Genomic DNA, 16,225 nt, shown 5'->3' with positions numbered 1-16,225 from the left:
GGAGCTGGGTCCGTTGATGTTTGTGGTTTATATCAACGATTTGGATGACATGATTAGCAAGTTTTGTTTAGAAATAGAGCGCGTAAACAGGCCGTTCGGCCCACCGGGTCCGTGCCGACCAGCGATCCCCACACATTAACACTACCCTTCCACCCACCAGGGACAATTTTACATTTACACCCAGCCAATTAACCTACAAACCTGCACGTCTTTGGAGTGTGGGAGGAAACTGAAGATCTCGGAGAAAACCCACGCAGATCATAGAAAATAGGTGCAGGAAGAGGCCATTTGGCCCTTCGAGCCAGCACCGCCATTCATTGTGATCATGGCTGATCATCCACAAGCAGTAACCCGTGCCGGCCTTCTCCCCATATCCCTTGATTCCACTAGCCCACTAGATCGCGGGGAGAACGTACAAACTCCGTACAGACGGCACCCGTAGTGGGGATGGAACCCGGGTCTCCGGCGCTGCATTCGCTGTAAGGCGGCGAATCTACTGCTGCGCCACCGTGACCGCCCACGGTTTGCAGACGACGGGTTGAGGTATCAGATAGCGAAGACGATCAACAAAAACGGCAGCAGGATCCTGAACAGTTGGGCAAGTGGGCTGAGTCACGACACCTTCGTTCCCCTCCACTCCCACCTCAACGAGTTCCTGGACCGCCACGACGCTGAGCTTTCCTTCCATGGCATCCGCCTCCGTGTCCTCCGGTTCTTGGTTCCACTACTCTGGATAAAAGACCGTGCATTCACCCTATCTATTTGCCCTCTTGTTTTTATACATTCTTTATATTTGATATATTATATAAGATCACCTCTTGGCCTCCTGCGCTCCACGGAATGGAGTCCTAGACTGCCCAACCTTTCCCGATAGCGCACGCCCTCGTGTCGTGGCATAACGGTTGGACACGTTAGAAGCAGGAAACATGTTCCCAATGTTGGGGGAGTCCAGAACCAGGGGCCACAGTTTAAGAATAAAGGGTAGGCCATTTAGAACGGAGATGAGGAAAAACTTTTTCACCCAGAGAGTTGTGAATCTGTGGAATTCTCTGCCTCAGAAGGCAGTGGAGGCCAATTCTCTGAATGCTTTCAAGAGAGAGCTAGATAGAGCTCTTAAGGATTTTTTAGATTTAAAGATACAGCGCGGAAACAGGCCCTTCGGCCCACCGAGTCCGCACCGCCCAGCGATCCCCGCACATTAACACTATCCTACACCCACTAGGAACAATTTTTACATATTACCCAGTCAATTAACCTACAAACCTGCACGTCTTTGGAGTGTGGGAGGAAACCGAAGATCTCGGAGAAAACCCACGCAGGTCACGGGGAGAACGTACAAACTCCGTACAGACGGCGCCCGTAGTCAGGATCGAACCTGTCTCCGGCGCTGCATTCGCTGTAAGACAGCTACTCTACCGCTGCGCCACCGCGGAGTCCAGAACCAGGGGCCACACAGTTTAAGAATAAGGGGTAGGCCATTTAGAACGGAGATGAGGAAAAACTTTTTCACTCACCCAGAGTTGTGAATCTGTGGAATTCTCTGCCTCAGAAGGCAGTGGAGGCCAATTCTCTGAATGCATTCAAGAGGGAGCTAGATAGAGCTCTTAAGGATAGCGGAGTCAGGGGGTATGGGGAGAAGGCAGGAACGGGGTACTGATTGAGAATGATCAGCCATTATCACATTGAATGGTGGTGCTGGCTCGAAGGGCCGAATAGCCTCCTCCTGCACTTATTGTCTATTGTCTAACATCCTCGTAAATCTTCTCTGTGTTCTTTCCAGCTTAACACCTGGGGTTATCAAAACTGAATGTAGCCTCAGCAACCCCTTGTACAACTGCAGTGCAAAATCCCAACTTCTACACTCAATACCTCGACTGATGAAGGCCAGTGTACTGAAAGCCTTCTTGACCATCCGATCTACCTGTGATGGCCACTTTCACTTTCACTTTCGATGTACCTGCACTCCCAGATCTGGAAATATGTCGGAAGGAACTGCAGATGCCGTTTTAAACCGAAGATCCCCGACACAAGATGCTGGAGTAACTCAGCGGGACAGGCAGCATCTCTGGAGAGAAGGAATGGGTGACGTTCCGGGTCCGAAGAAGGGTCTCGACCCGAAACGTCACATGTTCCTTCTCTCCAGGGATGCTGCCTTTTCCCCCCGAGTTACTCCAGCATTTTGAGTCTACCTCCCAGATCTCTTTGATCTACAAACACTCCCCAGGAACCTGCCAAACACTGGGTTTAACTTCATCCCAGAGCATCTTTGGAGAGGTTATGCCGCAATACCAGATGGAGCCACAGGGTGCCAGTAGACTCCACTATCAAAATTGGAGGAACAGCACCTCATATTTCGCTTGGGCAGCTTGGAACCCAGTGTTGTACTTGCACCTGGAGTACTGTGTGCAGTTTTGGTCTCCAAATTTGAGGAAGGATATTCTTGCTATTGAGGGCGTGCAGCGTAGGTTTACTAGGTTAATTCCCGGAATGGCGGGACTGTCATATGTTGAATGACTGGAGCGACTAGGCTTGTATACACTGGAATTTAGAAGGATGAGAGGAGATCTTATCGAAACGTATAAGATTATTAAGGGGTTGGACACGTTAGAGGCAGGAAACATGTTCCCAATGTTGGGGGAGTCCAGAACAAGGGGCCACAGTTTAAGAATAAGGGGTAGGCCATTTAGAACGGAGATGAGGTAAAACTTTTTCAGTCAGAGAGTTGTGAATCTGTGGAATTCTCTGCCACAGAAGGCAGTGGAGGCCAATTCTCTGAATGCATTCAAGAGAAAGCTAGATAGAGCTCTTAAGGATAGCGGAGTCAGGGGGTATGGGGAGAAGGCAGGAACGGGGTACTGATTGAGAATGATCAGCCATGATCACATTGAATGGCGGTGCTGGCTCGAAGGGCTGAATGGCCTCCTCCTGCACCTATTGTCTAGTTTGACTGTCCACCTGATCAAATTTTACTGATTGTATACCACGTGGTTACATTTTCCTTGAATACTCTCCCTCTTTGATTTCACACCTCAAACTTCCACATCTCCATATCTCCCTCTCCCCTTACTCTGTCTGAAGGAGGGTCTCGACCCGAAACGTCACCCATTCCTTCTCTCCAGAGATGCTGCCTGTCCCGCTGAGTTACCCCAGCATTTTGTGGCTATCCACTATCATTGTTAGGTACCCAATCACAATCCGTATTGAATGACCACGTTAGTTAGAGGCTGGAGGGAGGCCAGCGTACATAATATTAAGGGAAGAAGGGTCTCGATCCGAAATGTCATCCATTCCTTCTCTCCAGAGATGCTGCCTGTCCTGCTGAGTTACTCCAGCATTTTCTGTCTGTGGGAAGCATAGATAGGATTGACAAGTCAGAAACGTTTTCCCAGGGTGGGAATGTTAAAGACTAGAAGGCACAGCTTTAAGGTGAGAGGGACAAAGTTTACAGGAGATGTGCGAGATAACTTTATTTCGCCCCCACATAGAGGGTGGTGGGTGTCTGGAATAAGCTGCCAAGGGTTATGGTGGAGGCAGATATGCCAGCAGCAATGCCTGGGCTTTTAGATGGGCACGTAGGTATACAAGGAACAGAGGGAGCAGAAACAAACTGTTGGCTTACACCTGGAACATAAAGGATGGAAGAAGGCTCCCGATCCAAACCTTTATCTCCTGAGATGCTGCCTGACTTGCTGAGTTACTCCAGCACTTTGAGCCTATCCAAGGAATGGAGGGACATGGATCACGTGTAGGCAGAGGAGATGAGGGTGGTCAATCTGTGGAATTCATTGCCACAGAAGAATGCGGAGGTCATGACAATGGATATTTTTACGGAAGAGATAGATTCTTGACGACCCGAAACGTCACCCATCCCTTCTCTCCAGAGATGCTGCCTGTCCCGCTGAGTTACTCCAGCATTTTGTGTCTAACTTAGATTCTTGATTAGTATCAGGGGTTATGGGGAGAAGGCAGGAGAGTGGAGACGAGTGGGAAAGATAGATCAGCAGTGATTGAGTGACGGAGTAGACTTGAGGGGCCGAATGGCCCAATTCTGCTCCACTCACTTATGAACTTATTAGTTTAACTTGGTATAATGTTCGTATTCGGCACGTACATTGTGGACCGATGAGCCTGTTCCTTCGCTGTACTTTTCTAGGTTCTATGTTCTCATTCCAGCAACATAAGTATAAGAAAATAACTGCAGATGCTGGTTCAAATCGAAGGTATTTATTCACAAAATGCTGGAGTAACTCAGCAGGTCAGGCAGCATCTCTGGAGAGAAGGAATGGGTGACGTTTCGGGTCGAGACCCTTCCTCAGACTGATGTCAGGGAGGGCGGGACAAAGGAAGAATATAGGTGGAGACAGGAAGACAGTGGGAGAACTGGGAAGGGGAGGGGAAGAGAGGGACAGAGGAACTATCTAAAGTTGGAGAAGTCGATGTTCATACCACTGGGCTGCAAACTGCCCAGGCAAAATATGAGGTGCTGTTCCTCCAATTTCCAGTGGGCCTCACTATGGCACTGGAGGAGGCCCATGACAGAAAGGTCAGACTGGGAATGGGAGGGGGAGTTGAAGTGCTCGGCCACCGGGAGATCAGATTGGTTAATGCGGACCGAGCGCAGGTGTTGAGCGAAGCGATCGCCGAGCCTGCGTTTGGTTTCGCCGATGTAAATAAGTTGACATCTGGAGCAGCGGATGCAATAGATGAGGGTGTTCCAGCAACACGTCATTAAGCACGCTCTCGATGCAAGGTAAACATAAACCAGAAATAAACCACCTTTTATTTGATAAATGTCACTGAACCGAGTCACAAAGTTTTTTGGCAAAACGCAACCTTCAAACCGCGCCGTTTGAATATATACTTCATCTACGCTTTGTTTTTACATAACCATTAAAAAAAATAATAATTCTATAGGCACAAATTCATAAACCCCATGATTTCCGTCTGACTCAGGAAGGAAGTGCAGATGCTGGTTTTAACCGAAGATTGGCACTAAAAAAGCTGGAGTAACTCAGCGGGACAGGCAGCATCTCTGGAGAGAAGGAATGGGTGACGCTTGAGTCTGAAGAAGGGTTTCGACCCGAAACGTCACCCAGTCCTTTGTCTCCAGAGATGCTGCCTTTTTTTTTGTCTATCTTCTGACTAAGGAATTAGTCCTTTAGCCAAATCTGAACCCCGGTGCCACACCTTCATGCCCAAATTACTCCACGGAGATCTCTAAATGCAGAACACAATTGCACAGCCAGGTTCTAAAGAGGCTAAGGATTGAGACGGGCGACAATTATTTGCTTGCGAGGGGAGGTAGTGCTTAAATTAGTGTTAGTAATGTCCATACCTTTCTCTCTTGAATCAAAGGCCACTTGTCCTGGCTTCACCTGGAATAGATTCTGCTCTGAGCATGCGCTTGGGGATGGAGTTTTCATCATCGCTGGTTGAGTTTAGTTTAGTGATACAGGCCCTTCGGCCCACCGAATCTGCACTGACCAGCCACCCCAGTACACTGGCACTATCCTAAGCACACTAGGGACAATTTGCATTTACACCAAGCCAATTAACCTACAAACCTGCACGTCTTTGGAGCGTGGGAGGAAACCGAAGATCTCGGAGAAAACCCTCGCAAGGTCACGGGGAGAATGTACAAACTCCGTACAGACGGCGCCCGTAGTCGGGATGGAACCCGGGTCTCTGGCGCTGCATTCACTGTAAGGCGGCAACTGATCAGCCATGATCACATTGAATGGCGGTGCTGGCTCGAAGGGCTGAATGGCCTCCTCCTGCACCTATTGTCTATAACTCTACCGCTGCACCACCGTGACCGGTATTGCGAAGGGTTGCCATTCTGCAGTAAGTTGCGTAGCCTGACCCAGTGCCAGGAAAAGGACAAACAGCTGAGTCAACACTAGGAACTGCAGATGCTGGTTTAGACGGGGGAAAAAAGACATAAAGTGCTGGAGTAACTCTGCGGGTCAAGCAGCATCTCTGAAGAACATGGATAGGTGACCGGTAGAAAGGAACTGCATATGCTGCTTTATACCGAAGATAGACCCAAAGTGCTGGAGAATCTCAGCGGGTCAGGCAGCATCTCTGGAGAAAAAGGATGGGTGATGTTTCGGGTCAGGACCCTTCTTCCGACTCAAGAAGGGTGTCTGATGAAGGGTCCCGATCTAAAATGTCAACTACTCCTTTTCTCCAGAGATGCTGCCTGACCCGCTGAGTTACTCCAGCACTCTGTGAAACGTCACCTGTCCATGTTCTCCACAGATGCTGCCTGACCCGCTGAGTTACTCCAGCACTCTGTGAAACGTCACCTGTCCATGTTCTCCACAGATGCTGCCTGACCTGCTGAGTTATTCCAGCACTCTGTGAAACGACACCTATCCATGTTCTCCACAGATGCTGCCTGACCCGCTGAGTTACTCCAGCACTCTGTGAAACGTCACCTATCCATGTTCTCCACAGATGCTGCCTGACCCGCTGAGTTACTCCAGCATTCTGTGTCCTTTTGTTTCAGCAAAGTCCTTGTGCTGTACTGTGTAGTGGCGTTGGCAAACTGGTCAGCACAGCATGGCAACAACCTCCTGGCACCGCCTGGCACCAGATAACTCCGGTCCGCGTGACTACGGGCACAACACTTCCAACAATGCGCTATTAAAGTGCAAACCGCCTAAAACCAGACCCACTGAGTTACTCCAGTACCTTGTGTAAGAAAGAACTGCAGATGCTGGTTTAAATCAAAGGTTGACACAAAATGCTGGAGGAACTCAGCGGGTCAGGCAGCATCTCTGGCGAGAAGGAATGGGCGACGTTTCGGGTCGATTGTGATTATGGTGATAATTATCCCCTTCTTCAGACTGAAGAAGGGTCTCGACCCGAAACGTCGCCCATTCCTTCTCTCCAGAGATGCTGCCTGACCCGCTGAGTTACTCCAGTACCTTTGTGCTTCATGCAAGACTCCAGCATCTGCAGTTCCTTGTGTCTACTTGCTTAAAGTTATAACAGGATCTGGGTCAACTGGGAAAGTGGGCAAAGGAGTGGGCCGATGGAGTGGACACGGACAAATGTGAAGAGATCCATTTTCGGCTCCATTCCTCTACTCCGACTGCTTTACCTGAGCTGGATTTACCTGCATTTAAGCCGATGCTTGAGTGGTGAGTTAGGAATCGAGCAAGGCCCCGATCCCAACATGTACCTCCTCAGACTCCCCTTCGCGAGTGCCTTCCTCGAGGATGAGATGTGCTGGGAAATGTAACCCTCGTACTGAGACACGCAACCAGAGGGATTCAGAGGGCAAAAACAAACAGGGAGCGAGCCAGGAGGGGCTGGGATTATCATAGCGCTGCTTCTCCAAGATGCAGCATGGAAACAGGCCCTTCGGCCCGCCAAGTCCATGCCGACCATCGGTCACCCGTTCACGCAAGTTTCCACGTTATCCCCCCCTTTCTCATCCACTCCCCTTCACACAAAGGGGGCAATTGTCACAATACAGTACAGAGGAACCCAATTAACCTGCAGACCGACACGATCCGGAATTCTCTGCCAGTGGAGGCCAATTCACTGGATGAATTTAAAAGAGAGTTAGACAGAGCTCTAGGGGCTAGCAGAATCAAGGGATATGGGGAGAAGGCAGGCACGGGTTACTGATTGTGGACGATCGACCATGATCACAATGAATGGTGGTGCTGGCTCGAAGGGCCAAATGGCCTCCTCCTGCACCTATTTTTTATGTTTCTATGTCTTTGGGGACGTGGGAGGAAGCCAGAGCACCCGGAGGAAACCCACGGAGTGGCAGGGAGAACGTGCAAACTCCACACATGGAACCAGCTCCCGGGAATAAGGAGGGATTTAATAACCAGCCAGCGCCCACCGAACTCCTTCCACAAGCCACCTCGGCCCGCTGGAAAGCACCAACTTGGACACTTCCCAAAAGGGCCTTCTGAGAACTGAGGGCGGCCTGCCGAGAGCCAGCAGGGAGAATCTAAAGCTTAATTTGGCATTTCAGGCAATGAATAGTTAGCGACACCGTGGGCTTTGTTCCAAAGCCTCGGTTAGCACGCGGCTTCAAGTACGCGGGAAATCAGACGAGACTCCGTCGCGAACGCGCTGGCGAATTACGGACAAGTCTGATTGGCTTCAGGGAGCTCAGATGGGACATTCTCTCCAGGGAAAGGACGACTCAAACGATAAACATTGACATTCTGCAAGCTCCCGGTGATAATTATCGTCACTCTACTTGGCCAACATCCCACCAACGCCCGCCTTTGGCAATCGCATCAGCTCACAAAGCAGTGCACTCGATAACCCAGGCCGCTACAAAAAGAAAGCAAAACGATTAAAAATAGCCTAATTCAGACTGTAAAATGGCAATCACGTTCCCTGCAAGAGGAGCTTCATTCCGACCATCCCCAACCACAGGGTGTCTCTCACAGTCCACGGTAAGCTGGGCTCCCCAGTTGCCAGTCGCAGATGCTGCTCTCTGCCCAGTCGCATCAACCGCAGGCCTGCAGGCCGAAGCTGGCGAGGAGGGACAGGTGGTCGGAGGAGCAGAGGGCGTTGGGCAAACCGTTGGCCATCCAGACGTCGTGCCCGGAGGGCAGGGGCAGTCGGCCCAGCAGCTTCAACGCCCCGTCCTGGTATCGCCGACGACCTGTCGGGAAACAGACAGGAGGTCAGAACTCACAGCGGGGCAAGCCACACATGTTGAGGAGAAACTTGTTCACTCAAGAGAGTCGTGAATTTGTATACGCTGGAATTTAGAAGGATGAGAGGGGATCTTATTGAAACGTATACGATTATTAAGGGATTGGACACGTTAGAGGCAGGAAACATGTTCCCGATGTTGGGGGAGTCCAGAACCAGGGGACACAGTTTAAGAATAAGGGGTAGGCCATTTAGAAACATAGAAACATAGAAAATAGGTGCAGGAGGAGGCCATTCGGCCCTTCGAGCCTGCACCGCCATTCAATATGATCATGGCTGATCATCCAGCTCAGTAACCTGTACCTGCCTTCTCCCCCCACGCATCGTGCAGAGTCTCTGCAGCCCTGGTTCACACCACCACGCTGACCGTGTCCATTGTTCCACACCGACCCGACTCTCCCACTCTCTTCAATCCCAGTCCCTTCCTTCTCCCATCTGTGCTGCATCCATTCCTGAAGCAACTGCACTCCCCAGTAGCTGGAAGAGTGTTTCTTGTAGTCTGTGTGTGGTCCTTAGAGGATCACATCCAATGTCGTAGAGTGGTACAGCAACAGGAACAGGCCCTTCAGCCCACACTGCCCGTGCCTAACATGATGCTGAGCTGCACTAATCTCCACTGTCTGTCCACACGAGATCCATGAACCTCATTGCCTGCATTTCCATGTGCCTGTGTAAAAGGCTCTGAAGCCACTATCGTATCTGCCCCCACCACCTGGCAGCACCTCCCAGACCCCCACCACCGGGCAGCGCATAGAAACATAGAAACATAGAAAATAGGTGCAGGAGTAGGCCATGCAGCCCTTCGAGCCTGCACCGTCATTCAATATGATCATGGCTGATCATCCAGCTCAGTAACCTGTACCTGCCTTCTCTCCATACCCCCTGATCCCTTTAGCCACAAGGGCCACATCTAACTCCCTCTTAAATATAGCCAATGAACTGGCCTCAACTACCTACTGTGGCAGAGAATTCCACAGATTCACCACTCTCTGTGTGAAGAAATGTTTTCTCATCTCGGTCCTAAAAGACTTCCCCCTTATCCTTAAACTGTGACGGAGATGAGGAAAAACTTTTTCACTCAGAGAGTTGTCAATCTGTGGAATTCTCTGCCTCAGAAGGCAGTGGAGGCCAATTCAGTGGATGCTTTCTAGTGAGAGTTAGATATTCTATATACTAAAACTCTCGTTTGTTTGTTTGTTTGTTTGTTCCTGAACTACAGCCAAAACGGTACACGATAGCGCGACAATTTTAGGCCCACCTTACTCACCGTCGTCCCTTTGGTGCTAATGGAAGAAGTTTCATTGAGATTGGTGTTATGTTTTTTAAGTTATTCACATTTTAAAGTTTTAATCTAACCTCGGGAGGAAGGGGGGCGGGAGGGAGGGGTGGGTGGAACGAGAGGGGGAAGAGGGAGGACAAGGGGGGTTGAGGGGGATGGATGGGAAGGGGGGGAGGGGAATGGGTGGTGGCTCGAAGGGCCGAATGGACTACTCCTACACTTATTGGCTATTGTCTATTGATACATCTACCGGCTTTAATGAATGTTAAAGTGCAGGTACAGCAGGCAGTGAAGAAAGCCAATGGCATGTTGGCCTTCATAGCGAGAGGATTCGAGTTTAGGATCAAGGAAGTCCTACTGCAGTTGTACAGGGCCCTGGTGAGACCGCACCTGGAGTATTTTGTGCAGTTTTGGTCTTCTAATTTGAGGAAGGACATTCTTGCTATTGAGGGAGTGCAGCGTAGGTTTACCAGGTTAATTCCCGGGATGGCGGGACTGACATATGATGAAATATGATGACATATGATGAAAGAATGGATCGACTGGGCTTATATTCAATGGAATTTAGAAGGATGAAAGGGGATCTTATTGAAACATATAAAAATCTTAAAGGATTGGACAGGTTAGATGCAGGAAAAATGTTCCTGATGTTAGAGGAGTCCAGAACCAGGGGTCGCAGTTTAAGAATAAGGAGTAGGCCATTTAGGATTGAGATGAGGAAAAGCGTTTTCACTCAGAGAGCTGTGAATCTGTGGAATTCTCTGCCACAGATGGCAGTGGAGGCCAATTCACTGGATGTTTTCAAGAGAGTTAGATGTAGCTCTTTGGGCTAAAGGAATCAAGGGATAAGGGGAGAAAGCAGGAACGAGGCACTGATTTTAGATGATCAGCCATGATCATATTGACAACAACAAAAACAGAAATAGAGAAGGTTGACACAAATGATTCCAGGTATGAGTGGGTGAGCATATGACAGCATTGGGCCTGTACTCACTGGAGTTTAGAAGGTTGAGGGGTGACCTCATTGAAACTCACAGAATAATGAAAGGCATAGATAGAGCGGATGTGGAAAGGATGTTTCCACTGGTGGGAGAGTCTAGGACCAGAGGTCACAGCCTCAGAATTAAAGGGCGCTCTTTTAGAAAGGAGGTGAGGAGGAACTTCTTTGGTCAGCGGGTAATTAATCTGCGAACTCATTGCCACAGAGGGATGTGGAGGCCATGTCAGTGGATATTTCTAAGGCAAAGGCAGACAAATTTTTGATTAGAACGGGCGTCAAGGGTTATGGGGAGAAGGCAGGAAAATGGGATTAGGAGGCAGAGATCAGTCATGATTGAATGGCGGAGTGGACTTGATGGGCCGAATTTTTTTAGATTTATTTTAGATTTAGAGATACAGAGCGGAAACAGGCCCTTCGGCCCACCAAGTCCGTGCCGCCCAGCGATCCCTGCACATTAACACTATCCTACACACCCTAGGGACAATTTTTACATTTACCCAGTCAATTAACCTACATACCTGTACGTCTTTGGAGTGTGGGAGGAAACCGAAGATCTCAGAGAAAACCCACGCAGGTCACGGGGAGAACGTACAAACTCTGCACAGACAGCACCCGTAGTCAGGATCGAACCTGAGTCTCCGGCGCTGCATTCGCTGTAAGGCGGCAACTCTACCGCTGCGCCACCGTGCCGCCCTAGAATGGCCTAATTCTACTCCTTTCACTTGTGAACTTTTTGTTTTTGGAAAAAAAAATCTGATTACTGACGCTAAGGAAGCAAGCAAAACACTGCATCGCGGTACACGTGACAATAATAAATGTATCTGTACTTATGTATGGTGTTTTCACTGACTGCAGAGCACATAACAAAAAAAGCTTCTCAGTGTACCTTGGTGTACGTGAACATAATACATCGGCACAAAAGGTTTGTACACAGATAGATAGATTCTCGTGCAGGAAGGAACTGCAGATGCTGAAGATAGACACAAGGATAGATCCGCTCTCTTTTCAGCCAGAGAGTTGTGAATTTGTGGAATGCTCTGCCACGGAAAGCAGTGGAGGCCAACTCACTGGATGAATTTAAAAGAGAGTTAGGGGCTAGTGGAATCAAGGGATATGGGGAGAAGGCAGGCACGGGTTACTGATTGTGGATGATCAGCCATGATCACAATGAATGGCGGTGCTGGTTCGAAGGGCCGAATGGCCTCCTCCTGCACCTATTTTCTATGTTTCGATGTTTCTACGTAAAAAAAACTCAGCGGGACAGGCAGCATCTCTGGAGAGGAATGGGTGACGTTTCGGGGTCGAGACCCTTCTTCAGGCTCTTGATTAGATTAGATTCTTGATTAGTACCGGTTTCAGGGGTTACGGGGAGAATGGGGTTGGGAGGGAGAGATAGATCGGCCATGATTGAGTGGCGGAGTAGTCTTGATGGGCCGAATGGCCCAATTCTACACCAATGACCTTACATTTTCAGTTTGAAGAAGGGTCTCGACCCGAAACGTCACGCATTCCTTCTCTCCAGAGATGCTGCCTGACCCGCTGAGTTACTCCGGCGTTTTGTGATACCTGACATTTTGAGTGAACACCAACCTTTCCCACTCTTGTCAGGGAGCGGCTGAGCTGAGTAGAAGATGTAATCGACGGTGAGTCCCAAGCCAAAGGAGCAGGTGGTGACCTCCGGCCTCCCGGTGTCCGGCTGGTAATGACTGTAGACGGAGGTCAGGTTGAGGTTGTGGCGGATGGTGGTGAGAGACCTGGGTGAAACAGACGGAGGAAAGTGAGAGGTGTCCATCTTGCCTTATGGAGGTGTACAACTTCATGAAGGGCGGCACGGTGGTGCAGCGGTAGAGTTCCTGCCTCGCAGCGCTAAAGACTTGGGTTCGATCCTGACTACGGGCGCCGTCTGTACGGTGTTTGTACGTTCTCCCCGTGACCTGCGTGGGTTTTCTCCGAGATCTTCGGTTTCCTCCCACACTCCAAAGACGTGCAGGTATGTAGGTTAATTGACTGGGTAAAATGTTTTTTTTTTAAATTGTCCCTAGTGTGTGTAGGATAGTGTTAATGTGCGGGGATCGCTGGGCGGCGCGGACTCGGTGGGCCGAAGGGCCTGTTTCCGCGCTGTATCTCTAATCTAAAAATCTAAAAAAAGGAATGGATCGGCTAGACGCACAAAGTTTCTTGCCCAAAGTAGGAGAATGGAGAACAAGAGGACATAGGTTTACGGTGAGGGGAAGAATTAATAGGAACCTGAGGGTAACGTTTTTTTTACACAAAGGGTGGTGGGTGTATAGAACGAGCTGCCAGACGACGTAGTTTATTTTTGTTTACTTAGTTTGGTTTAGAGATACAGCGTGGAAACAGGCCCTTTGGGCCACCAAGTCCGCGCCGACCAGCGATCCCCGCACATTAACACTATCCTAAACACACTGGGGACAATTTTTACATTTACCGAGCCAATTAACCTACATACTTGTACGTCTATGGGGTGTGGGAGGAAACCGAAGATCGAGGAGAAAACCCACGCAGGTCACGGGGAGAACGTACAAACTCCGTACAGACAGCGTCCGTAGTCGGGATGGAACCCGGGTCTCCGGCGCTGCATTTGCTTTAAGTGAGCAACTCTACCGCTGCGCCACCGTGACCGCCCCGTTGAGGCAGGTACTATTTAAACATTTAAGAAATATTAAGATAGGCACATGGACAGGGTAGATTTAGAGGGATATGGGCCAAACGCAGGCACTAGTGTAGATGGGCAAGTTGGGCCGAAGGGCTCTGTTTCCACGCTGTGTGACTCTACGACTCAATGAGAAAGGTTGGTGAAAGGCAGGGAACACCAGCGACTCAGCAGTCACGATGGACCACCCCATCGAAATCGCCTACACTGAAGTGTAGTACGCAAAGGAGCCATTTTAGTAGGCAATACCCACCGTTCCCTCGCTCTGCCTCTCGCAGTGTAATCAGTGGTTTGGGGGAACAGTATGTGTGATGGCACCATAAAAATGCAGAATATATCTCATCTATCAATTCACAGATTTTTGTTATTTTTCTGCAAGTTTCTGCCTACTGAAATGTCAATAGACAATAGGTGCAGGAGTCGGCCATTCGAGCCAGCACCGCCATTCAATGTGATCATGGCTGATCATTCTCAATCAGTACCCCGTTCCTGCCTTCTCCCCATACCCCCTGACTCCGCTATCCTTAAGAGCTCTATCTAGCTCTCTCTTGAATGCATTCAGCGAATTGGCCTCCACTGCCTTCTGAGGCAATGAATTCCACAGATTCACAACTCTCTGACTGAAAAAGTTTTTCCTCATCTCCGTTCTAAATGGCCTACCCATTATTCTTAAACTGTGTCCCATTGTTCTGGACTCCCCCAACGTCGGGAACATGTTTCCTGCCTCTAACGTGTCCAACCCTTTAATAATCTAATACGTTTCGATAAGATCTCCTCTCATCCTTCTAAAGGATGTTGCCGTGACGTACTACGGTTTTTAGGGTCGAGTGGTCTATCTTGCTCCTCTAGTATCTTTGGTGGCCACGAAACCCAGGGAGGGGTTGGGAGTTCAAACCCCGTCCTGAGCAGAACACGAGGACGTACCGTTTACAGAAGAGCTCGTCCTCTGGGTCAGACACACTGACGTAGTGCTCAGACCCATCTCCGGGAGGCTCTGAATGGAGGCAAAAAAACACTGAAAAGTCAACGGTGAACCTTTACAAACCATATTTAGTTCAGTTTGGAGATACAGCGCAGAAACAATAGACAATAGGTGCAGGAAAAGGCCATTCGGCCCTTCGAGTCAGCACCGCCATTCAATGTGATCATGGCTGATCATTCTCAATCAGTACCCCGTTCCTGCCTTCTCCCCATACCCCATGACTCCGCTATCCTTAAGAGCTCTATCTAACTCTCTCTTGAATGCATTCAGAGAATTGGCCTCCACTGCCTTCTGAGGCAGAGAATTCCATAGATTCACAACTCTCCGACTGAAAAAGTTTTTCCTCATCTCAGTTCTAAATGGCCTACCCCTTATTCTTAAACTGTGGCCCCTGGTTCTGGACTCCCCCAACATTGGGAACATGTTTCCTGCCTCTAACGTGTCCAACCCCTTAATAATCTTATACGTTTCAATAAGATCTCCTTTCATCCTTCTAAATTCCAGTGTATACAAGCCTAGTCGATCCAGTCTTTCAAACAGACCCTTCGGCCCACCGAGTCCGCGCCGAACAGCGATCCCCGCGCACCAACGCACCGCCCTACGACATTGGGGATCATTTACAATTTTCACCGAAGCTAATTAACCTACAAACCTGCATGTCTTTGGGGTGTGGGAGGAAACCGGAGCACCCGGAGAAAACCCACGTGGTCACAGGAAGAACGTACAAACTCCATTCAGACAAGCACCCGTAGTCAGGATCAAACCTGGGTCTCTGGCGATGTGAGGCAGCATCCTAAATCAGTACCTCATTCCTGCTTTCTCTCCACATCCCTTGATTCCATTAGCCCCAAGAGCTTTGTCTAACTCTCTCTTGAAAACATCCATTGAATTGGCCTCCACTGCCTTCTGTGGCAGAGAATTCCACAGATTCATAACTCTTTGGGTGAAAAAGTTTTTCCTCATCTCAGTCCTAAATGGCCTACCCTTTATTCTTAAACTGTCACCCCTCGTTCTGGACTCCCCCAACATCGGGAACATTTTTCCTGCATCTATCCTGTCCAATCCCTTAAAATTTTTATGTGTTTCTATAAGATCCCCTCTCATCCTTCTAAATTCCAATGAATATATGCCCAGTCAATCCATTCTTTCATCATATGACAGTCCCGTCATCCCGGGAATTAACCTGGTGAACCTACGCTGCACTCCCTCAATGGCAAATTAGGAGACCAAAACTGCACACAATACTCCAGGTGTGGTCTCACCAGGACCCAGTACAACTGCAGTAGGACCTCGTTGCTCCGATACTCAAATCCTCTCGCTATGAAGGCCATTATGCCATTAGCTTTCTCTTTGCACCTCCCCTTTTCCTAATCTGACACCATCCAGATACAGTAGACGTGGAGCTTCAGAGGAGATGTAGAGGAAGAGCTTCCTTCACACGTTCCAGCCACTGTCACGGTCTCCTCGAGCAACCGGACTAGCCTTGTGGGAAAGGAAACGCAGTGAAAACCACCACCACCACGAAAAGCTGCCAATCTCAACCGAGCAACAACTACCACCTGGTCACAGGTGTGACTGGAAGACCTGGAAGTC

The 16,225-nt window shown here is 49.3% G+C and overlaps 1 protein-coding gene across 1 annotated transcript in view; it reads right to left on the bottom strand.

The window, feature by feature from the left end:
• Nucleotides 1-6,875: 6,875 nt before the first annotated feature.
• Nucleotides 6,876-16,225, bottom strand: part of LOC144597705 (protein angel homolog 1-like) — a 40,562-nt gene continuing 31,212 nt past the window's right edge. Inside the window, exons 8-10 of the mRNA XM_078407236.1 lie at nucleotides 14,575-14,644; nucleotides 12,567-12,730; nucleotides 6,876-8,644 (exon numbers count right to left, since the gene is read on the bottom strand). Of these exons, the coding sequence (XP_078263362.1) occupies nucleotides 8,487-8,644; nucleotides 12,567-12,730; nucleotides 14,575-14,644 (392 nt within the window). The 3' untranslated portion in view covers nucleotides 6,876-8,486. The remainder of the gene's footprint in view (nucleotides 8,645-12,566; nucleotides 12,731-14,574; nucleotides 14,645-16,225) is intronic.

The sequence above is a fragment of the Rhinoraja longicauda genome, chromosome 10, assembly GCF_053455715.1.
Source record: "Rhinoraja longicauda isolate Sanriku21f chromosome 10, sRhiLon1.1, whole genome shotgun sequence".
NCBI classification, from domain to species: domain Eukaryota; kingdom Metazoa; phylum Chordata; class Chondrichthyes; order Rajiformes; family Arhynchobatidae; genus Rhinoraja; species Rhinoraja longicauda.
The sequence above is the reverse complement of the archived record's forward strand: the minus strand, read 5'-3'. Positions and strand labels throughout refer to the sequence as shown.